The sequence below is a fragment of the Narcine bancroftii genome, chromosome 1, assembly GCF_036971445.1.
Source record: "Narcine bancroftii isolate sNarBan1 chromosome 1, sNarBan1.hap1, whole genome shotgun sequence".
Lineage (NCBI taxonomy): Eukaryota > Metazoa > Chordata > Chondrichthyes > Torpediniformes > Narcinidae > Narcine > Narcine bancroftii.
In genome coordinates this window covers 397,811,598-397,837,274 of record NC_091469.1, presented here as the reverse complement: position 1 = coordinate 397,837,274, position 25,677 = coordinate 397,811,598, and the positions used below count along the sequence as shown (strand labels likewise).

General features: G+C 38.4%; 1 protein-coding gene across 1 annotated transcript in view; it reads left to right on the top strand.

Annotated features, from left to right (window-relative positions):
* The window catches only part of vwde (von Willebrand factor D and EGF domains), a 223,544-nt gene that overhangs the window by 174,907 nt on the left and 22,960 nt on the right, over positions 1 to 25,677 (top strand). The window contains 6 exon segments of the mRNA XM_069929982.1: positions 6,492 to 6,587; positions 8,777 to 8,872; positions 12,374 to 12,469; positions 18,041 to 18,136; positions 21,841 to 21,936; positions 25,154 to 25,249. Of these exon segments, the coding sequence (XP_069786083.1) occupies positions 6,492 to 6,587; positions 8,777 to 8,872; positions 12,374 to 12,469; positions 18,041 to 18,136; positions 21,841 to 21,936; positions 25,154 to 25,249 (576 nt within the window).

The window sequence follows — 25,677 nt, the reverse complement described above, 5'->3', positions numbered from 1 at the left end:
GAGGTCATAGGTGAATACGGGTAGAAGGGCAGAAGAAAAGGCTGAGAAAATGGGGGGAGGGAATAGCTCTCTGGATGAAGGGGTTAGAGAACTGGAGGAAAGTAATAAACTTTTTAAATGGTAGATGAAAATCAAAATGGCAGTTGCCGAAAATCTGAAATAAAAACCTAAAATGCAGGAAATTCTCAGCCAGTCAGTTAGAACCTGTGAAGAGAGAAAAGATTTGTGCTTCAATAGAACTGTGTAGGATGGTTGAAAACCTTAATCTGATTTCAAAATATGTATTAGTATTAATTGTTGGATTGGCATGAAGGAACTTTTTTTTCTGCAAATGCAACCAAATCTGCTGAGGTTTCCAGAAGCTTTGGCGTTTATGAGTGGTAGCTTCTGCTTCAAATGGAACCATAGAGATGAATAGGATAAAAACTGAAATAGACAATCCTATCATTGTGCCTGTTTATTGGGCATTTTTTCAAAGTTCATTGAGGAGAATAACATAGTGAATATGCCACGCAGTAATAAAATGCATTCCTCAATTGGAAACTGAATCCAACTATTCTCACCCATCATTCAGCAACCCACGAGTGGAATTTCAACACCAGAGAAGAATGATATTCTGTATATTTCATCATACAAGTCTTGAAACCCTCAAAAATCTCTCAAAAAATAGGGTCGTCTTATATATTTTGAAGACCTTAAATTCAACTAAAAAAAAACGCTTGACAACGATTCAGCATGTGATTCGATCCTTGAATACCAATTGTGCGTATAAGTTGACCCTTGGAAAAAAAACAAACTCAGCAAATTTTTATTGAAAATTTTATTGATAAAAAAACCCTGTCTAGAATCCTTCAAAATCACGATCATCATTTGAGGCAGATTGTAACAAGCTCATCCATGTTCTCACTGTTTAAACTGTCATCATAAGGGTTCCAGTGTGTATGTAATGAGGCGCTTCAACTTCATCGTCAGTGTCCCACAATAAATAATCCTTCGTACCACCCATTGCACAAGAGATACCATACTTTTTAAACGATTTTATTAGTCTCTACTTTCATTTTATCTCATGCTTTGAGCACAAAGTCACACAGTACATCAAGTGATGGAGCAAGCATTACCATGCCTTTTGTAAATGATTTTTCTGCAATCGTCATCTATGTATTCCATTCTTCACGCACATGGTCTTTGAATGGCTTATTCCAGAAGACATGGAGAGGTTGCAAGAGAGACGACAAACCACCTGGGATAACCGCCATGTAAGTACTATGTAGTGCTAATCTACTTTTAGTCTTCTCAGTTAAGTGGCTATGAAACATATCCCAGACCAGCAAACTCCATTCTTTGTGTAAACTGCCTGTTCCACATATTGTCTATCCATAGTTTTACATCATTTTCATCCAACCAATCTTTTTCATGAAAATATACAAAAATACCCACAAAGAATTTTATTTTAGGTTTTAAGTTTGCGCTTGAAGATTACCATGGATCTTAACTTCGTCCCATCAGCCATGCATGATAATACCAACATAAACCTGATCATTTGTGGCCTGTACTTCTGGCTTGAAGAGTTTTAACACCTTTATATTCTATTCATATCATGGAGGTTTCATCCATGCTTTCAATGTTTGCCAATGCAAACTGGTGTTTCTGCTTGTTACGTGTAATAAACTGGTGAAAATTTACAACTTTATGATCAAGATCTTTTGGTAGTTTCTATGCATTTTTTGTCGTAATACCAGATTTTTCCTGTTCACGAAATGGTTACACCAGTTTACTGTAGCCTCAAAAATTTTACTGCATTCTGGGTGCAACTTTGCCCACTGCAGTGCAAATGCACTTATTTTATTTCACTTAACTTCAGCAATCTTGCCTTTGTTCATGTACCCATACTGCAATGAGATTTTCCAACTCTGGCCAATGAGTGATTCCTATTCTCATTGAACGTTGCTTTTTTTGTATTTTTCTTAAGAGTTTTGTCTTTTTCTCCAATCTTGCCAATTTATTTTCTTGCAACATCACAGTTGTTGGTTTTCTTGGCCATTTCTATTACTTAAAACTTACTGCATACTTCCGTAATTTTGCTGGAGCCTCCAATGGTAACAACTACCTTCAGCCAACGCCCAATAGCTCAGTTAACGCGATTTTTGGGGGTCAATAAACGCTTGATATATGATAAAACCACTAAAATGAGGCTGAAAAATGGGGGTCAAGTATGTATCTTCCAGTCGACTTGTATGCCAAAATATAAGTAATTCAGGATAAAGCAGATTCTTCATCAGCTTAATGATTTATTTCCTCTACGTCCAACACGGTACGCCTGCCACATACACCATCTGTGTGATGCATGGTAGTTATTTCCAAGCTATTCAAATAGCCTGCCCTTCCCTACCCCCTGCCCCCACTCGACTAAATTTACAACCTTGTAACAAAGAAAGGCAACATAACAGGTGGATGGGAATATCACCATCTGCAAGTTCCCAACTAAACTGTCTACTGCCTTACTTTAGTAATTTATCACTGTTCCTTCATCATTGCAAAATCTAAATCTTCAAGCATTCTATTCCCCTTCACATTCTCAAAGGCCATTAGATATCATCATCAATTTTGACAATGTCAGGTCATCCACACTCCATGAATGGTTCAATATGTCATCAAAGAATCCACTCAATCCCATCTCCTCTAGCTTCAGCCAAATAAATTTCAAATAAATTTTGACACCAACTCTCAAAGAATTCCCAGAGAACTTTGGTATTTGAAAAAGGGATGATTTGTAGATGACGTGAAGGTTGGTCTAGTTGTTGACATTGTGGAGGATAATCTTAGACTGCAGAGTGATATCAATGTGTTGGTGAAATGGGCTGAGAAATGGCAGTTTTCTTTGTTCATTTTTCATATTAATGTGATACATTGAGAAGGATTCTTCTGTTTGGAGTTTAATAAGTCAAATTTAACATTCATAGTGTAGTATAAAGTAGAAGAGGAAGGGCACATACAGAGTACAGAAGAACAATGAAAAAAAATACTGTATCAACTAGTTTAAAGCAAAGGAAGCTTGAGTGAAAGTTGTGTCCTTCAATCAGGAGACTGATGGCTATGAGGAAGAAACTGTCCTTAAGCTTACAATTGCACAATTTCACACTCTGAACCTTCTCCCTGATGGGAAGAGAAAGGAGAGAGTGTACCTTGAAGAAGTGCTCAGGCCCAAAACATTGGTTATATATCTTTACCTCCAATGGACACTACATGACCTGCTGATTTCATCCAGCATTTTTGTGTTTTTACTACACTCACAGCATCTGCAGAGCTTCATTCGAAGAAGACCGTGTGTCAGGCTCTGATGGGCACCTCAGAATATTAGTTACCTTTCCTAGGCAGAGGGAGATGTGGATGGAGTTCATGGATAGCAGGAAAGTTTGTGTGATGTTCTGAGCTGCATTCACAATCCAAAACCACTTCTTCCAGATTTTGAGCAGAGCAGCTCCCATACCATGCTGTAATGCACCCAGCAAGCATACTTTTAATGGTGCATCTGTAGAATTTGTCAAGGGACATAGAAGATGAAGAACTGATGTGTTTTTATGATAATTGCATCAACGTGGTTGACCCTGGTCAGTTCATTGAAAATCTTTATGCCCAAGAACTTCAAGCTATTTTATTCTCTCCACTTTAGTACCATTGATGTCTCCTGAAGTCTATGATTATCACCTGCATCTTATTGATGTTGGGAAAGAGGATATCCTGGCTAGGCTCTCAATCTCTTTTCTTTATTCATTCTCATTATTTGATATTTACCTTGGGTAGTGATGTCAGTAAACTTGAAAATATGTCCACTGTATAGTTGTGGGTATAGAGGGAGTGCGGAAGAAGAATGTCGAGCGCGGATGTTCAGTGTGATTGTGAAGTTTTCTTGATTGATTACAGTCTGTTAAAACATCCAGGATTCCAGTTGTGTGATGGGGGGGTATGGCTCACTGAGGCCTACATCTCAAAGTTTTCACATGTTTGCTTGTAGCTATGGGATTGAAGGCAGCGTTATTGACGATAAATTAGACTGACACCTGATATGTGTGAGATGATGCATTTGGGAGTTATGACAGTATATAGATATGTTTTTGGGAGATAGATTAGGGCAGGTTTGTTAGTGTAGGTCACATACAAATACTTTAAAAGAGATCTTATTTAAAATACTGCAGTTCTGATCATGCTAGACATGTCAGGGCCCCAGAGCCTTTTCAGAAGCTTTGGAGAGTGCCCAAGAGACTTCACTAATAGATTGTTGTTTACAAAAGGAAACAGATGAAAGAACTAGTCAGAGCCGCATTTTGTCTGGAGGGGAACTTGCTGTTCTAAGAGGTCACGTGGTTTGGCAAGCAGAGAGAGTCAAACAGGCTATCTTTCAGAGAGAGAGAGAGGGAGAGATACAGAGATCAGTTCTGCAGTTTTATAGTCAGCAGCAGTAACTGGAACTGGAACAGGACAAGCTGGTGGAAACCCCCATTTGAAAGATGGGTTGTGAGTGCTTAGTTCAGCCTAGTCAAAGCCCTTGTGGCTCATACAAGAGGAGAGGACTGGTTGTCTAATGCTTCACTAGAAATAAGAGAAACAAAAAGGCACTCTGTAGTGACCTGAAAGAAAGAGGTTATCATCTGGAGAACGCTGACGGAGCAAGTTTCATCAGCAAGATACTGAAGTGGCTGATGAAAGTAAATCAGTTGTGGGTGTCCTGGAACAACAAATCTCTCTCTAAAAACCAAAAAGAAACTTCTTGACCGGTAACCATCTACCTTACAAGCACCAAAGCCTGGTGAACTTTATAAATGTTAAATTCTGTGCACAGTATAAGATTTGCCTGCAACTAATGAACTTGGAGAAATGAGGTGAGATTAGATTGGGAATCAAAGAACTTTTATGAACTTACACACACATTACATACACGTGCACTAAGAATTAGAAGGGGTTAAGTTAGGTTAGTTAAGTCAAGAGAGACAAGTTAAAGTGTGATTCTGTTTTCATGTTTAAAGATAATTAAAAGCAACTTTTGTTTAATTAACTATTTGTCGTGGTGAATATCTATTGCTACTGGGTTTTGGGGTCCTCTGGGCTCATAACAGAGTACTAATGAAACAATGACATGCACTTTGAACGATAAGGCCCTTGAAAGTACTGAGGGACTTTGATGTGCAGTTCCAAAGATTCCTCATTGTTGCAACAAGTGTAAATAATTTGTACTTGTGCACTTCAGCATTATCATGGTGCAGTGACCAGAACTGAAATTATACTCCAACCTTATAAAGCATTGGTTGGACTTCAAGTAGAGTATTAACTGCAGGTCCTGTCACCACACTATGAGAAAAATGTGATACTGCTAGAGAAATTATGGAGGAAATTCTTCAAAATGTTGTCTGGATTGGTGGTGTTGCAGTTATGAAGAGATACTGGAGAGAGATCGTCTAGTTTCCCTGAGGAGATCAAAATGGGCCATAAAATTATGAAGGATGGAGATAGGGAAGGCTTCAGGAAATTTTCCCTTTATCCGAGGTAAATAAAAGTGGAGGGTGTACATTTAAGGTAAGAGATGAGAAATTTAAAGAGGATCTTTGAGGGGGAGGGGGCAGGGATGGGTGGTGTTTTCACCAGAGAGTGATGATTATTAAGAACACAGTGTCTGAGAGAGTGGAAGCAAGGTCACTGGCAGCATTCAAGAAGTGTCTGGAGTAGCACTAAATTAGGCAGGGCATAGAAGACTAAGAATATGGATAGGTGTCCACTTGTTGGCATGGATATTGTGGGCCAAATGGCTAGTTTCCATGCAATATGACTCCATGAGGCCAAGATTATACCTGATCTGTGTACTCGTACTGAGAACTACTGAAATATCTGACCTTCCTTATAACAATAATCTTGCATATTGGCAGTTAGAGACCACACAGATATACCCAGTAAAAGAAAAGAAAGGTTTACATTTATATTATAGCATTCATCTCCCTTTTGAAATATTCCAAAATACTCCAGTAATGTATTTTCAAGAACATAAATTATAGTTGGCGATTAGCAGGCAGCAAGCTCTCACAGGGAGTAATGTGAAACAATCATCTCTGCTTTGCTGGAAAGGTTGATTAAGAGATAGAAATAAGTGCTGGATTCCTCCAAAATAGTGTCATGGAATCCTTAACATTCACCCATGAAAGCAAAAGAGGGCACATTTAAAAGGAAAAGAGTTAAATGTTGAATAACTATGATATTATAAGTACATAGTTGGAGCAATATTTAGTTTGTTGGAGATATTCCTTTGTCCATTTGGTTTAATGCAGTGAAAAATACAGGCAATAAAATCTGCAACAATCTCAACTTATGTAGAAGTCAATAACATCAGGATCTTGTGTACAATGATAAAAAGCCTTTTTGATTGTTGCAATACTTGATTATTTTCAGGTTACTTTGCCGATGGTATAACCAATACTACTGTTATTTTCATTTTTATTTCTCCAAAGTGATATGTCGGCCTGACTGTAAAAATCATGGAAAATGCCTGAAACCCAATGTTTGTGATTGCCTACCTGGATATGGAGGACCAACTTGTGATGAGGGTAAGCTACAAGTTCAAGTTTATTGTTGCATTATATCTGGTTCAGTGAGAAGGGTTCTTCAAGGAACATTCCAGCAAGCATACATGAAAAAGATTAGTTAGTACATGGCAAGGACAGTACTGTATAAAGCACTGATGTCACACTGCAAATCTTATAGCAGCATATCCGATGACGGCAATAAAGCTCAGCTCTCGGGATTTTCAGAGGTTGATTTTGCATATTTTGAATTTATGATGTTTGTAGTCTTAAATGAAATGATGAGTTCATCTTAATATTTATATAATTCAATTTCCTGCCATTTTGGTACTTTTAAGTAAGGTATCCATTCATTAAAGAAGAATATCTATAGGGCTAATAAAATGATTTCTATTATGTTGTCTCAATCTCTCTCTTTTAGAAAGATGTGCTCAACAATTAGGTTAAAGTTGCTAGAAAGATGGAATCACTAGAGAGGTTACAAGATTTGTAGTAGAGGCTGAGGATGATGTCTTCAGTCAATCCAGAGATTAAGTGCAGGAAATTATAGTTCAGCCAAGAATAATGGTCAGAAAAGCAGTCTGTCAGGCAAGACCATTCAGGGAATGTGAAGGAGAGCAGATGAAATCAGTGAGTTCCAAAGGTCAATGTAAATGAGGGCAATAAAAGTAGTAAGATTTTTCCAGAGTAAATACTTTGAAAATTACTGTGGCATCAAGGCTTCTTTTGTTTGGAAAGATTTTACAGAATCAGTGTAAAATAAAAAATAATGTTTTCTAATTATACTAAAAATTTCTGAGCTAATACAGAGAAACCCCGATTTAACATGAAATTGGATATAATGTGACGCACTCCTGGATCTGGGGCTTGTGGTAGGCCAGCAAGTGGTGGAGCGTGGCGCTGCAGAACTCCAGCAGACAGGTGCCCCGCAGGTCAGCCAGAGATGCGCCCTCTGGCGGCCGCTGGTTCAAACAGATTGCTGGGCTGGTCCGACTGCAGCAGCCAGTGCAGGTAGCAGTCGCAGGACAGTGGGTTATTATCCAGGTGCAGCGCTGGCAGCAGTGCATTCTCTTCCAGTGTGGCCAGCTCCCTCAGCTTGTAGAGATGCCAAAGATTCTGCTTCTCTGCAGGGAGCTGATGCTCAGGTAACGCAACAGGAGTTTGGCCAGATTCTTCAGGTAGGACTGGGATTCGGCCAAAGTGGAGGTGAGGCAGGTTGAAATGCTGCTGTTGATGTTCTTCATGTGTATCTGAAACCCCGATTTAGTGCGATCCCACTTTTTTCAAGGTGCCATTTTATGGACCCAAACGATCGCGTTATAATGGGGTTTCACTATATTGTCTTCATTAAAATGAAAAGTTTTATTGCACAGATTGGAATTAGGTTAACTTTCTGCCATTGGTGTTAAAAGGGATCTGCCAGTTTATCCTAATTTATTTGAACAGAAGTTAACATTTATAATTGCAAGGAATCAGATTAGATGAGAAGGAACGTTTTTTCAGAACATGCAAAAAAAAATGCACTGAGGTATCTGAAATTATAATATTTTTATTTGTGTTGATAAGCAATACTGTGGAGTGAATAATTTTTACAAATTAAAATCAAAAGTTGCTCAAATTAATTGAAAAATACATAAATAAGATGCTGCAAACCAGAAATAAGAAATCAAATTGTCTTTTGTGTTTCCTCAATCAACAAAAGCATCACTGGTGTAGCATTAAATTACATGGACATAAGATCCATGGTTTGATTTACTCTCTCCATATTAAGGAAATCTCACCTGGGAAAAACCTGCTAAAGTTGTTATGCCTGGTGATAAAATGTGGTAGATACTTGACAAGAACAGAATCAAGTTTGATGCTTTGACCTCCATGACAAACAAAAACTGGCAAGATCCATTATATGAATGCATTATGGAAGAAGCTTTTTAATGAGATACAAGAGAGACGTTTGCATCTAGGAAGTTATGTAACAGTCAACGATAAGAACATTTTCCCTTCTGGCCACAATTCATCTCTCAACCTAATTCTGGAACTCTTGTATGTATAAAGAACATCTTAGTATCGTGTACCTGGGAGCTTTTCCTTGAAAAATAATTGTAAGGAAATCTGACCTCTCATAAATTTAAACTGCACACTGATTTTGCTTTCATTGGAGAAAGGTGAGCACAGATTCAGAATGTAATTCTCATAGTAAGTGATGTTCTTTGCAGTTTATTGTGAACCTGCCTGCCAACACGGAGGAAAATGTTTGGCGAGAAATCTTTGCACCTGTCCATATGGTTTTGTTGGACCACGATGTGAGACAAGTAAGCGACTTCAACTGCAGTGTCAATATATTCAAATTTTGGTTTTTTTTCTGTTAGAAATCTGCAGTTTTCATAACATTTCAAGTGTCCTTATATCATCACTTAATAATACATAAAAATGTATGAGCATTGCCTGGTGCCCCTAACAATAGGAGAAAGAGAAGCAAAATAGTAACCCTTCAGAGAGACTGAGCACCTGCAGCTGCACAGACTCCTACTTAATCCAATGGCAATCCAAACGCCGTCCAAACCTCTGAGATGATTAGGAAGCCTTCCGGAGCTCTTCTTCCACTCCACACCCTCTCAAATCCAGGTTCCGATACCTGGTTCTCATGAGTCAGTCACTAGCAGCCCACGGCCTGTGTGGATCCTTGAACCACGTCACCAGCAGGCCGCAGCCTGTATGGGTCCTTCAGTCACTGAGCCCCTCTCTGGGCCTGCTGCTGTGGTCACCTTTCTAGTAGATAAAGAAAATATCAATATTATTTTGTTAAACAAGTTATTTTTGTGTTGTTAAACAAGTTGTTTTTGTATATTCTGGCATAGGATTTTGGTACAAAAGCATCTAGAAAAGATCAGGATAGAAAAGAAGCAAGTAGATTCTCACTTGGCTGTAAAGCAAGAGGGTGAAGTTGCTTGCATTAAAATGATGGTGGTGACAAGGTGACTACTTGGAAGATAAATAAGTACTGAGATCTTTGCTTTTTTTTCCATGTTGTTTTGTAGATGTACAGCTTTACTGATCAGACACAGTCTATAGTTTCAAATATGTAGAAGGGTCCAGATTCTGAAGCGAAATTGAGAAATGGAATGAAAAATACAACATCAACAAATTAAAAAGTGATGAGAATAGAGAAAAGGAACAAACACACGTGTGTTGATACCACCAAATTGGTCATTGAAATCAACAGCGACAGTCATTTAGAATCTTGCATTGTGTGTTGAATAGAAAATAAATTAGTTGATGTGATATTGAGCTGATTAGTGGATGTGCATTGGTCCATATTTATTTTTGAATGTGCTGTTCATTTCTAGTCAATGTATTAAATAGAAATGCATCAAATAATGGTCTTATTGCTTTTATTTGAACAGGAAGGTTACCACACTGCTGGCAAGTGGGTTGTCTATCCAACAGCTGGCTTCAGATACCTGTGTTCCAAAATTAAATTGCAGAAAAAATAGACTGAAATATCTTGTAGAACGTAGAAAAATACAGCACAGGAACAGACCCTTTGGCCAATGTATCTCTGCCGAACGCAATGTCCACATCAAATTAAAACTATATCTCTCCATCCCTTTCATATTCATGTTACTATTTGGAAGCCTCTTAAATACTCCAATTGAGCCTGCTTCCACCACTACTCCTGACGGCCCGTTCCATTCACTGTGTAAAAATATTTGTCCCACACATCTTCCTTAAACTCGACCACCACCCCAACCAACCCCACCTGAAACACATGCCTCCACTTTGTGACACTTTTACCCTGGGCTAAATTGTTGATGATAATTAGTTTATGGTGATACACCTAACCACATACATGTACACCAAACTTTTTGCTGGCTGCAGCCAAGTAGATATTTGTAAAGAAAAATATATATATTAAACTAATTGAATTAAATTAATACATAGATAATAAATATTCACAGTAATCGGGGTGCAAAAAAATAATTGCAATAGCACAGCCCCTCCATCTATCTCCATATCATCTGCAAACAAATTGTGGCATCTAACTCATTTACATATAACATGAAAAGTAGTGGACCCTGAGGAAAACCACTTGTTACTGCAAGCCAGCTGGAAAAGGCCCCATTCATTTCCACTCTGCCTTCTGTCTATCAGTGAATCTTCCATGTATGCTAGTACCTTTTTCCCATAATACCATGGGCTCTTTTCTTGTTAAGCAGCCTCATGTGCAGCACCCATTCAAAGGCTTGAAAATCCAAGTAAACAACATCCACTGACTCCTGCTCACTTCTTCCTCTAAGAACTCCCAACAGCTTTTTCAGATAAAATCTCCCCTGACAGAAACCATGCTGACTTTGGGCTTGACCTCATCCTCAATAATGAACTCTAGAATCTTGCCAACTGCTGAAGTTCAGCGAACCCGTTCAAATTTCCTGTTACGTACACTGTGTGTACAATACTTTCAGTCCCATGTACAGCACCCTTCTTACATTTGACTCCAGGATTCCCAGGTTTAAATTCCTATCCTTATCTAAATTTTCTGTCCTATTTTTCTTGAACTGGAGACTTTAATAACCTGACCTCTGCTCTCATTTTTTTTTTTACAATCATTGATCCCCACGCTCATGCTATTAAGTGTAAAGCCTATCTGCAGCCCTAGTTATGTGATTTGCTAGGACCCTGGTGCCAGCACATTTCAGGTGGAGCCGTTCCCATAGGAATAGCTCCCTCCTTCCCAAAACTGAGGGGTGAAGATCGAGAAGGAGATGAAGAGAAAAGAAAGGTCTGTGATAAGACTTCAGGATAAGAGTAGTTGAATGACACAAACTGTGGAGCCATATTGAAAATGACAAATACCAGATTGTATGTCTTTGGGAGTTGAAAATATTAAGCTATAAATGAAATCTGAAATTATAATGAGGGTAAAAATAGCATTTTGGGTGTGTGAGAAATCAGTTTTAATGTTAAGCTCAGAGATGTGGATCAGAAGATATGGAATTCTGCTGTTTCCTAGGCTGGTTGAGACTGTACAGTTGACTTAAAAATGGAGATCAGATGAGATAGAATGAGAATTAAGGTAACGAGAAACTGGAGCTTGGAGTGACCATTGTGGAGTTGAAGAAAGGTTTTCACCAATTTTATTTGAGTGATATTGACAACCAGTTTGATTAATTCCCCCACTCCCAAAAAAGATGGTGCAGACATCGTGTGTATTTTTTAAAAAACAGCTAAGAGTAGTTAATTGATTCCGTATTAATAAGTTTATTGATTGCTTTGTCAATTGTATAAGGGAGGGAGGGAAGTAAGGGATGAGATTAACACATTGTGTGTGTGTGTGTATATCTTAAATCTTGATTTGTTTATGATTTGTTAAGTCTGTAAAAAAAAAACACAAAGAAAATATTAAAAAAAAAGGTTTTCACCAAGAGGTTATCCATTCTGGTTTTGCTTTCCCCAGTGGAGAGGAGTCTACATCTTGAACATTGAATACAGTGCACTAAATTTGGAAGAAGCACAAGTAAATTGAAGCTTCATCCTAGAAATTTGCAATAACAAACTTTTCTAATGTCAGAAACAACAAATATTGCCCCAATTTGTTGCCATTCATGTACATCATACAAACTTTATAATTGCAGTGTTGTTTGTAAAAGAGGATGTTTTCACAAATATTTTAAACCAATTTTAAAGTGATTAGGAAATGTTTTAATTATCAGAATTCAGGTGGCTGTATGTTATAAATGATTATTAAAAATGTGCAATTCCTCATTGTCTCAGTTTTGCATGGGAATGTCAGCTATTATTCTTTTCGACTGCAGTGGTTTGCAACAGACATTGTGAAAATGGAGGTGAATGCATCTCTCCGGATGTCTGCCAGTGCCGATCAGGCTGGTATGGTCCCACATGTGACACAGGTAAGATGGAGCATTCTTTATTCCATTAAAGTTTGTAATTTGCTGTTCCATTTTGTTTCGTGTAACAGCATATTAAATGTTCCAGTTGTCAGATCTTTGTAGCTGATGTCATGTAACATTCAATGGAGACAGTTGTGTTATTTGCACAAAATTCTATTTAAAATAAAGAATAAACTAACCATAAAATAACACACTTGATTTGGATCTAACTCTACAGTACATTTTGACTGCAATGTTAGCTTACAACTTCATACTATGAAAATTAATCATGAATTTGGTGATTATACCTTCAGAATAATCACTTACAAGTTAGAGTTTGTATGGAATGATTTTCTGCTGCTGGTATCACAAAATACATTTCTACCTAGTTATTAAAATTGTAAATTTAATCTGTTAAATAATTTGAAAATATACAGAGATTACCTTTATTCAAATTCTTTCCTGTATTGAATAAAAAAAGTATGATTATTGACATTTTTTAAACTAACTAACATTCAATTTATCACCACTATTAAAACGTTCAAGCTCACATTTATTGTAGAGTACATACATGATCCAGTTGGGGCCAAAAAACCTACGTGTTTTTTGCACAAAGCCTTTCACCATTGGTGCCTCATTAGAGGCCAAGCTCGGGTGTCCAGACAAGCCATCGAATCTAGAGCAAGAACAAATTCAAGGTCAGGTGCAAGCGCCATTGCAGGTTTTGATTAGTCAGTCAGACTGTAAAATAAGGTGCACCTCAAATTAAGGACACATTGTGCCTTGCTCATCTTAACATAATTTGATAAATCTACAATCCGCTCATTGGTATGTCCCTGTGAGGATTAAAGGTTAGAAACCGTAGGGAGCCTTGGTTTTCAAAAGATATTGGGAACTTGGTTCAGAGGAAGAGAGATGTGTACAACAGGTATAAACAGCAGGGAATGGATGAACTGCTTGAGGAATATAAGGAGAGTAAAAAAAAATCAAGAAAGAAATTAGAAAGGCTAAAAGGAGATATGAAACTGCTTTGGCAGACAAAGTAAAAATAAATCCAAAAGGTTTCAATAGGTACATTAAAAGTAAAAGGATTGTGAAGATCGGGGGGTGGGGGGGGTGAAGTCAGAGGAGATGGGAGAAATTTTAAATGATTTTTTTTCTTCAGTATTTACTAAGGAAAATATTGAGCCAGATGAAGTGAAGAAATATGGTAGGGAGGTCATGGATAATATAAGGATTAATGAGGAGGTAGTGTTGGCTATATTGAAAAAGATCAAACTGGATAAATCTCTAGGACCTAACAAAATATTCCCTAGGACCCTGAGGGAGGTTAGTGAACAAATAGTGGGGGCGTTGACAGAAATATTTAAAATGCCACTGGTCATGAGGGGAAGTGCCGGAGGACCGGAGGGTGGCTCATGTTGTTCCGCTGTTCACAAAAGGATCCAAAAGTAAACCTGTGAGTAGGCCTGTAAATCTGATGTTGGTGGTGGGTAAATTAATGGAAAGTGTTCTTAGAGATGGAATATACAACTATTTGGAAAGATAAGGATTGATTTGGAGTAGTCAGCATGGTTTTGTATGTGGTAGATCATGTTTAACAAATCTTTTAGAGTTTTTCGAAGTTACTAAAAAGATTGATGAGGGGAAAGCGTGGACGTTGTCTATTTGTAAGGCTTTTGACAAGGTTCCCCATTAGAGGTTAGTAAGAAAGGTGGAAGCAGTAGGTATTAATGATGAAGTAGTGAAATAGATTCAGCAATGATTGAATGGGAAATGCAAGAGTAGTGGTGGAAAATTGTTGAATTGGAGGCTGGTGATGAGTGGTGTGCCTCAGGGATCAGTAATGGGTCCACTGCTGTTTGTCATATTTATTAATGATCGAGATGATAGGGTGGCCAATTGGATTAGTAAATTTACAGATGATATGAAGGTTGGCAGTGTTGTGGTCAGCAAGGAAGATTATCAAAAGTTACAGGGTGATATAGGACAGTTAGATTGGGCTGAAAGATGGCAGATGGAGTTTAATACTGATAAATGTGAGGTGCTACATTTAGGTCATATATGTTAAATGGTAGACAATTGAGGAGTGCAGTGGAATGAAGGGATTTAGGAGTCATGGAACATAATTCTCTGAAAGTTGTATCACATGTGGATAGGGTGGTGAAGGCAATAAAATGTTGGGTTTCATAAATCAGAGTATTGAATACAGGAGTTGGGATGTTATGTTGAAATTGTGTAAGGCATCGGTGAGGCCAAATTTAGAATACTGTGTGCAGCTTTGGTTGCTGAATTACAGGAAGGATATAAACAGTATAGAGAGAGTGCAGAGGAGATTTACAAGAATGTTGCTGGGGTTTCAGGGTTTGAGTTATAGGGAAAAGTTGAACAACCTTGGACTTTAGTCCCTGGAGTGTAGAAGATTGAGATATTCAAAATGTAAGGAGGAAAGATGGCTTTTCCCATTGAGAGTGGGGGAGATACAAACAAGAGGGCATGGATTGAGAGTAAAAGGGGAAAAGTTTAGGGGAAACATGAGGGGGAATTTCTTCACGCAGAGGGAAAAAAACATAGGAACATAGAAAAGAGGTGTAGGAGTAGGCCATTTGGCCCTTCAAGCCTACACTGCCATTCATTATGATCATGGCTGATCAGTACTCAGTTCCTGCCTTCTCCCCTAATCCCCTTGGCCACCAGAGCTAAATCTAACCTACACTTAAATATTGACAGGGAACCGGCCTCAACTACTTCCTGTGGCAAATAATTCCACACATTTACCACTCTCTGAGAGAAGAAATTTTTCCTCATCTCAGTCCAAAAAAAATTCCCCCTTATCCTTAAACTATGGCCCTGGTCCTAATTTTTCCCAGCATTAGAAATAACTTTCCTGTGTCTAGTCTGTCTAAATCCTTAAGAATTTTATGTTTCTGTAAGATCTCCCCTCAATCTTCTAAATTCCAGAGAACACAAGCCTCGTCTATCCAACCTTTCTTCATATGCGAGTCGCTCCATCTCCAGTATCAGCTTAGTGAACCTTCTCTGTACCCCCTCCAAGGCAAGGATATCGTTCCTCAGATAAGGCAACCAAAACTGCACGCAGTACTCCAGATGTGGTCTCACCAAGGCCCTCAAATCCTCTCACTATGAACGCCAACATACCATTCGCCCTCTTCACTACCTGCTGCACCTGCACACCCACTTTCAACGACTGATGCACAGCAATACTTAAGTCTTGCTGTATCTCCCCTTTTCCTAAACAGATACCATTTAAATAATAATCCTTTTTCCTCCAAAATGGATAACCTCACATTTATCAACATTATACTGCATCTGCCACATCCTAGCCCACTCACGTAACTATTCCAAATCACCCTGCACTCTCCTAGGATGCTCCACACAGCTAACCCTGCCACCCAACTTTGTATCGTCTGCAAATTTCAAGATACTGCTATCTATTCCCACATCAAAGTCGTTGATATATATCGTAAACAACTGCGGCCCCAGCACCGAGCCCTGTGGTACCCCACTAGTCACTGGCTGCCATTCTGAAAATAATCCATTTATTCCTACTCCTTGCTTCCTGTCCCTCAACCAATTCTTTATCCTCCTTAATACCATACCTCCTATACCGTGCTCTGTTTATACGCTAGTCTTCTGTGCAGAACCTATCAAACGCCTTACTAAAGTCCAGATATACCACATCCACTGGTTCTTCCCTTATCCACTCTACTGGTTACATCCTCAAAAAAACTCTATTAGATTCGTCAGACATGATTTCCCTTTCACAAAACCATGCTGACTCTGTGCGATGATACCACTACTTTCCAAATGTTCTGCAATTGCATCTTTAATAACAGATTCTAGCACCTTCTCTACTACTGATGTCAGGCTAGCTGGTTTGTAGTTTCCCGATTGCTCTCTCCTTCCCTTCGTAAAGAGTGGGGTTACATTGGCCACCCTCCAATCCTCAGGAACTAATCCAGTATCCAAAGAGGTTTGAAACATTATCACCAATGCATCCACCATTTCCTGGGCTACTTCCTTCACCACTCTCGGATGCAGACTATCCGGCCCCGGGGATTTATCCACCTTTAACCCCTGAAATTTAACTAATACAACTTCTTGACTTACAATTATTTCCTTTAGTCCCTCCATCACAATAGATCCCCGATCCTCAATAATTTCCTGTAGATTAGTTATATCTTCCTTGGTGAAGACAGAACTAAAATAGTCAAACAGTCTGACATACCCTTGTTGCCCATGATCAACTCACCCGTTTCTGACTGCAATGGACCCACATTTGTCTTAACTAACCTCTTTCTCTTAATGTATCTATAAAAGCTTTTACGTTCTATTTTTTATGTTCCCTGCCAGCTTCCTCTGGTGGTAGAAGCAAGATCAATGTTGATACTTAAGGAAATGCTGAATAGGTATAAGGACAGGAGAGGTGCTAAGGATTATGGACCAAATGCATGGCAGTGGGACTAGGTGGGAGATGTTTGGCATGGACTAGTAGGGAGCAAACTAGCCTGTTTCTGTGCTATAAATGGTTATATATGGTTTTGGTGATATTGAGCATGAGGTTGTTGTTAGTACACCAGTAAGATAAGTTTTCAGTCTCCCTTTTCATACTGTGCACATTTGAAAATGATGTTGTTGTCATATAGAGCCAAGCAGTTGTAGGTGTAAAGCAAGTAGAGCAGGGGGTTAAGTACTCAGCCCTGTGATGCTCCAGTACTGATGAAGATTGTGGAGATGTTCTTGCCAATCTGCACTGATTGGGGTATGGAGGTGAGGAAATCTAGGATCCAATTACACAGTGGGATATTAAGGCTCAGGTATTGGAGTTTGCTGATTAGCTTTGAGGAAATTGTGGGGTTGAATGCCAAACTCTAGTTAATAAAGAACTAATTAATTCACGCACCTTTGCTGTCCACGTGTTTCAGGGTTTTGTGTAGAGCCAGTGAGATGGATCTGCTGTGGACAAATTGGAATTGGATCCATGTCGACCCTCAGATAGGAGCTGATATGCTTCAACATCAGCATCTCAAACACTTCTTCACTGTGCCACTGGTCGGTAGTCATTTAGGCAGGTTACCACAGACTTTCATGTTTTACTCTTCTTGGAGACTGGTACAACTATGGCCTGTTTGAAACAGGTGGGTACTAGGTCTTGTCGGAGTAAGATGTTGAAGATGTCCACGAATACATTAGCAAGTTGGTCAGCACAATTTTTCAGTACTCGGCCAGATACTCCGTCCAGATCAGATGCTTTCCTTCAATTCACTCTCCTGAAGGCAGCCTGCACGTCATCTTTGGATAACATGAAATTCAAGGTGCCAAGTAAAATAGTTGCACACAGAAAAAAAAAGTTATAAATGTTTATAAGAAAGCAATTAATAAATTGAATGGACTTGATGAAGCTTTAAACAATTATCAACCTATTATCAAACCCAGGAGTGTAATCTCTTCCCTGTTGATTGAATAATTTAACTTCAAGCATCATGAAAATGAAGTTGTATATTTTGATAGTCATCCGTAATTAGAGTTCATTCTTATCTTCTCCCTCTCTCTTTGTGTGAATTTCAACAGCTGTTTGCAGCCCTGTTTGCCTGAATGGTGGGACATGTATAAAACCCAATGTCTGCATGTGTCCGAATGGATTTTTTGGATCACAGTGCCAAAATGGTAATATCATAGAAACTCATTACTCATTCTATATATTGCGACCAAAGAATTCAATTGACTCAAGTTACAACATCAATAATGTACAACTTGAATGTTTCTTTTATGAAGTGCGAAAAGGGAATGGAATGCATGCATGTGTTGATAAATGAGATAGAACCACTGGTAGATTAAACAGCAGACCAATAACTATTTAAATGCAGACTGGAAGTATTCTGACCAAGAGTGAAAATAGTACTTGCATCAGAGATTGAATTTCCAAACCTAAGAAAGGAGGTGAGTTCTGAGCATAGGTATATTTTATCATTAGCTATGTTCTCATGCAAAAAGGCTGCAGTGGCATAATGTTTGTGCAACTGTGAAAGTAGTTCAGATCATCTGGCTAATATGAACCAGTGGGTTCCCATGATGGCAGCAGAGACAGTTAAATTGGATTAATTAGATAATCTGGAATAAATAACTCTGTCCACTAAACTTTTGAATTGTGCAAAAAAAGTCTCCAGTTTCATTCCTTTAAAGGAAGTACATTATTTTTTAGTACATTTATTTTTTTCCAAAAGTAAACTTTATTCACAATAGATTATTTACAAAAAGAAAAACATTCAAAGTTCAGGATCAAACACAAAAATCTGCAGATGCTATGATTGTAGTCCAATAAAATTCAGATCTAAATAGCCCTGTCAGAATCCAAATTGAAAAAAGTGGGTTTTGGTGAGTGAGTAACGTGTTACCAACCTTGGCAACTATGGTAAATGCATAATTTTGGTGAACCTTAAGACCAAACTGATGTGGTCATAGCGAGCCAGATCCTCAGTGTTGTGGCAGACCAAATCAGGAAATATTTCCACATTTTCAGATAGAGTTGTAGCCAGTATTGTAGCTCTTGTTACCGAGCAACATTTGGATATCCTCTGAAGTGAATTAAGTTGGCATGAAGACTGGCTTTTGTGATGGACTTAAGCAGGAGATTGCCACATTTGCTCATTTGATGGTGACCAAACACAATAAATGGAAAGACATGTCCACAGTGTCTGAGGCCACCTTCAGCAAGAAGAGTTTAATGAACAATTCATCACAGCATCCTTTTGAAATACTGAACTGACAGAGTACTTTCAATGTGTTCTATGTGATGTGAAGAAACAATTACTGGCTACAGGAACTGTAAAATTAACTGACAAACAGGTGAAAGGACTGACTGAAGCAAAAGAATAAAGAAACTGTAAAAGAAAAAACATTTGGTGGGATTGTGGCAGTAATATTGCATTCTAGAACGCTGAAGAAAAATACTGAGCTATTTCTTCAGTTCAACTGAGTAAAATAGACTTCTGGGAAAGCTACTTCTGCAATTTTCCTACAAGTTACACACCTTATTGACTTGGAAATATTGACTTTTGTTCAGTGAAAATCATGGAAATCCTTCTTGAATATGGTTGTACCTTAATTCTATGTACTGGTTTACCGTGCACTTAAGGGCATTTAGAGATGGGCAATAAATGCAGACCTTGTCAGTGACACCCAGATCCTGTAAATGAACAAAAACAAAGCAGATTTTTATATCTTGGTAAATTCAAATTGAGATCAAGAACTCTGATTATCTGAAATGGTAGGGACCACGCCTATGTCATAAAGTTTTTTCGGAGAACTCGTCATTTTTTAAAAGCAGCCCAGTAGCAACAACAAATCACTTGTATCAATGTTTAAACAACAATGGAAAGCTTTTTAAACATTAAAATAATGTTTAATTCTTACAAAAAAATGCTGACTGCCACCGATCCCCGACACATCCCCACTGTTGATTCCTAGGGAGGCTTCCCGGGCTGGTGGAACACTCACTGGCGAGCTCCTGATCTCCCCGGTGACCAGAGCTCCTGACGCCCAAGTTTCAACTCCAAATCTTTCCCTAAGCCTCCTGCACATGCACACTGGGGAGTCCGGTGTGCGGTAGTAGGCCAAGGAGAGAGTTCGGAGTCAGGGTCAGGAACCCTGGTGAGCTGAGGAGAGGAAAGGCCACTAAGCCAAAGGACCTGCTCCATCCAGGGAGGCTGCTCTCCTTGATGATGGGATTCTTCCAATTACGGCTGGGAGACAATGGCGCACAGTTTGAGAGGGAGGGTTGGAGAGAAAAGTTAGGGAAAGGTAAAGAAGAAATAGAAAGAGAGAGGAGAGAAAGTTACCTGAAACAAGGACAATTGTCATTCTAATTTCATGTCAAGTGAATTTTTTTTTCAACCTGTGAGGTCAGTTTGGCTCTGAAAGAAAAAAACTTTGGATAAATGAGGATTTGATTGTTTTGGATATTCTCATTTATCCAATTTTTAAATTTTTTTTGGATATATGAGGATTTCAGAATTGTATTGTAATAGATATTGGCATGTGTTGATCTCAATTTTATTAAAGAAATAAACCTGGAAATTATAGTCACTTAATTTTCATATGTCAATAAAAATCTTAAGTCTGTATAACTTATGAAGAGTATTAACTAAAACACAGTCTGTTTGCAGTGTGAGATGGAATGGACAATTACTTATTGTAGTTTAGTCTCTGTGATACACATTCAAGATTTTTTTTTATTATCATGTAATTGTACAACCCATGTTGCCCAATTTACACTCAATTAACCTACAACCCTGGAGGAAACTAGAACACCCTGAGGAAAGCCATGCAGATAATGGGAGAGCTTACAAACTACTTTGTGACAGAGTATTTAGAAGTGGTTTGGGAGGAATTGTTAGAGCAGCTTTCACAGACACATTTTAAAACAGAACATTTGCAGGACTTTTGCAGAATGCTTTTTTTGCAGGAGGCAACAAAGTATTGATAGCAGCTTGCCTGGAAGACTATGTGATCTTTGCAGGCAGAGGAGAAGAGTTTTGCTCTCAGAGAGGGAGGGTATGAAACAGAGAGGAGGGAAAGAAATCCATTCCAGAGGGACAAGCTGGCAAACTTTGGAAGGCTGCCTGGTCAAAGGAGAAGACTGGCGGTGTGAAAGGTGACCTGAAAGAAAGAGGATCATCTGGAGAATCCTGAAGGGGGAAAGTTTCATCAGCAAGACTGATTGAGAGGGAATCAGTTGCTGATGTCCTGGAAAAGGAAACTCTCTGAAAACCAGCAAGAACCCTCCTGAGTGGTAACCATCAGTCTGTTAAGCACCAAAGACTGGTGAACTGTGTTAATGCTAACTTCTGTGCACAGTCCAAGAATTGCCGGCAACCAGTGAGATTGGATTGTGATCCAAAGAACTTTTCTAATCTTAAATATACATTTCACACACCTGCACTTAGTATTAGAGGGGGGATTAAGTAGTTAGGTTAAGTAATAAGTTAAAGTTTAATTCTGTTTCCTTGTGCAGATCTATTTGCTGCTGGTTTTTGGGGTCCTCCAGACTCTGTAACACCTTACAGACAGCACCAGATTCAAAACCCAGTCACTGGCACTGTAACAGCATTTTGCTAACTGCATTTCAACAAAAGAAGAAACAATGATAATTTTAGTGTTTCAACTAAATAATTCAATCTAATTTTGTAAAGGATATTCAGCACATCTCCTTTTGTTCTATTTATATACTCTGTTTTTGTACTGCAATGAAGAAATTCTTGAAAAAGCTGTACATTAATGGGACACAGTTAAGACTACAGTTGATTACCTTTTTTTGTACATTATTTCAATATAAGGGAATTAATGTTTAAACTCTCTTTTTCTTGCTTTAGCAATTTGCACACCTCCATGTAAGAATAGTGGTCATTGTATGAGAAATAACGTCTGCTCATGTCCAGGTGGCTACATGGGAAAAAGGTGTCAAAAAAGTAAGAAATGTTTAAGTATTACTCCTTTTTACTTCAGTCTTTGACTCCATTGGTTTAATCAATATCATAATAGCTCCAGAATTTTACAATCATTTCCACAACACATCCAAAAATGTGTTTGTTTGCAAGGTTAAGAATGAAAACATCTGACATGCGAAGGTAAGGTCACTCAAAATAATTGGCATTAATTTCAAGTATTATTTTCAAACTGTTCAGAATCATGTAGTGACTCAGTAATTGTTTGCATAATTTCCAAAACGATAGTTCTGTTCTATTGTAAATATATTCTGCGTGTATATTTGCATTTCATTTTTCGCTGTCAATTTGTTAATCATTGTCAAAATGCAACTTTCATTTGATTTGGGAGATAATTATAAAAGTCCCCTGATGCTGAAAATATTACTCTTGTGGGAGTTCTGCTTTCACTAGGAAGGAGCAGAAAATAGCATGTAATAATTAGAAACAATCAAGCTGTATGTTGCCACAGAGATATGTGAATAATTTTTAAAATTATGTTTGCCTCTATTCATGCCAGTGATCCATTATTATTTGTGTGTAATGATGCAGTCGTACACAAACACTTATGGTGTAAATAGTGCCAAACAGTATTTACTCCGATAGTTATGTACCACTGAGACTGCAATTACTCATTTCCCAAATGCAAGATTTTTGATTAACCATGATGATTAGTTCGCTTACAAATATTGCATAATATGACGTTTTATTACAACTCCCTTGGGTGGGTAAAGATGAATGGGTAAAATTTAAAAGTGGAATATGTCACGGAGAGCAGAGATAAAAGATGTTGAAAAATGAGGAAATTGTTAATTTGTTAATGAATTTTAAACAGGTGATATTTGTTCTTTCAGTGTTACATTTCAACTGGAAGGTGAACATGACATCTTTTATTTCTTGATCGTTAAGCTTTGAGCTGAAAGGTTGTGCGTAGGCTTGTGTTGATATCCAAATTATATTGTCATTACCATGCAAATATGTTTTAACCATTGCTAAAATATTAGAGGGCATCCATGCTTTGTTTGCAAATCTTGCATAAATGTCATTTTGCTAGTCTTGTGTTGAGAAAACATCCACTTGCAGTGGAAATCCCTGCCAGTTAAAAATCAGACTGGATGTTTCACACAAAAGCTTGTAGCAGCCATGCACTGCAGCAAACATCTCTTTAGATTGAGGAGTTTGTGCCTCACTATGGCTTGAGGCATTAATAATCATCGATTTTTAAAATGTGTATTGCAGGACTCTGGCTGCCATAGAGAGTTCTTTTAAAATCAAAACCATTTCTCAGGATTAATATACAAGACCATAAGATGTAAAAGGAGAATTGGGCCATTCAGCCCATCAAGTCTGCTTTGTTATTTTAATCATGTTATGTCATCAACCTACCAACCCCATTCTTTGCCTTCTCCCCACAACTTTTGATGCCCTGACTAATCAAGAACTTATCGAGCACTGCTTTAAATATACCTGGTGACTTGGCCTCCCCAGAAAACCATGGCAATAAATTCCACAGATTCATGACCTATTGGTCGATTCAATGTCTTCTAGTCCTACCACATGGAAACAGACTCTTCAGCCCGACCTGCCAATGCTAACCAAAATGTCCCATTTGCCTCTAAAACTATTTTATTCATCTGACATTGACCTATTGTATCATGAGCTTTCAAGTACCTTGAAGCCTCATTGTTATAATGGATTCTGTAGTCTTATCAACCACTGATCTCAGGCCATCTGATCAATAATTTCCTGCTTTTCCATAAAGGGTGGAGTTGCTATTTGCATTTTTCTGGAACCATTCCAGACTCACAATTTTTGAAAGTTTATATCTTTGCATTCACAATCTCTTCAGCTACTTCTCAGACTCTAGGCCGTCATCCATCTTCAGCTTGCAACTACACTCACTTCTGCCCCCTGACTTCATCAAATTTCTGTCACATCTCTGGTGTTGCCCACACTGAATATTGACAGAAAATAACTACTCAGTTCATCTATTATATCTTTGTTCCACATTACCACTTCTCCAGTATTATTTTCCAACAGTTCAATATCCATTCTTGCCCCTCTTTTACTCTTTATATATCTGAAAAAAAACTTATGGCATCCTCCCATGTTATTGGCCAGCTTACTTTCACATTTCATCTTTTCTCTCATTGTTTTTTTTTCTAATTGCCTTGTGTCTAGCATGTTAAAAAGATTACACATACTTTGAAACTGGGCATCACTAATATCTTGCAGATCAGATTAAACCATAGAAAGTCCCTCCACACACAGATGAGGCAGATTTCCACATGCACCTCATCCAACCTGGCCACTTGCATATGGTGCATGTGTCAGGGGCAGTGTAGCGCTTAGTGCAACGCCTTCACAATGCCAGTGATCGGGACCAGACCTGGGTTCGAATCCCGCGTTTTCTTTCTCCCTGTGTCTGCATGGGTTTTCTCTGGGGGCTCCCGTTTCCTCTACCCTTCAAAAACGTACTGGGGTGTAGGTTAATGGGATGTAAATTGGGCAGCAAAGACTTGTAGGGCTAAATGGGTCTATTAAATGTTGTATGCCTAAATTTTTTTAAATTAGTTTTATAAATTCAGTGTGGCCTCTACATTGGTGAGAGTAAACTCTAATCATGTAACCGTTTAGCCAACCTTTATCATTGGGTGAAGGGTGAAATCTGAAATTCCTGGTTGCCACACATTAATTCCCTTCACCATTACCACATAAATATGCCTTCCTATGGCCTAAAAGCATAGAGACAGGAAAGTGGTTTCCACTGGTAGGTGAGACTAAAACAAGAGGGCATCACCTCAAGATTTAGAGGAGTAGATTTAAGATAAAGATGAAGAGGAGGTGCTTTTCTCAGAGATGTGAATCTGTGGAATTTTCTGCCCAAAGAAGCAGCGGTGGTTACCTCATCACGCATAATTAAGACACAGATTATTGCACTGTTGGAGAATTAAGGGCTATAAGGAAAAAGTAGGTAGGTGGAGCAGAATCCACGGCCAGATCAGCCATCATCTTATTAAATAGCAGAGCAGGTATCACAGGCCACATGGCCGACTTCTGTTCCTATTGTGTTTGTCATTCCATTTCCACCTATTTGTCAGGAAATCAGAAAACAATACTGTGGAAGAATTAAAATTTGCTACAGTAAATTTCATTTGCCAGTTGCTGTTATTTTCTTCTAAATTGTGCATTTTATACATAGGTGTCTGTGAGCCAATGTGCATGAATGGAGGAAAGTGTGTGCGTCCTAATGTCTGCTCTTGTATGTCAGGCTGGAGAGGAAGAAGATGTAATATACGTAAGTCAGAATTTCAATTCTGTTCTTCAGTGCCAATTCACATGCATGTTACTGAAAAAAAAATTGAGGGTCTTTCTAAATCGCTACCAATAAAGACAAAAACAGTGTGATCTGTTGCACCTAAACCAGAATGGGACCAATAGTCTGGTGGAAGGTTTGCTAATGCTATTGGAAACTGTTTAAACTAAGTTGACAAGGGAAAGGGGGCTCATAATAGTTGTTCAGGAGGAGAAGTGTAATCATCCAGAAGATAAATAATTACAAGGCCCAATAAGCAGCACATAGGGGAACATCAAGGGAATTCAATGGTAAATTGCATCTATTTTAATGAAGAGAGTATAAACTGTGAAGTAGATGAGTTCAAAGGTTTAATTAACACAAGGGTCTCTGATATTGTTGCCATCACTGAGACATGGTTGAAAGACAGC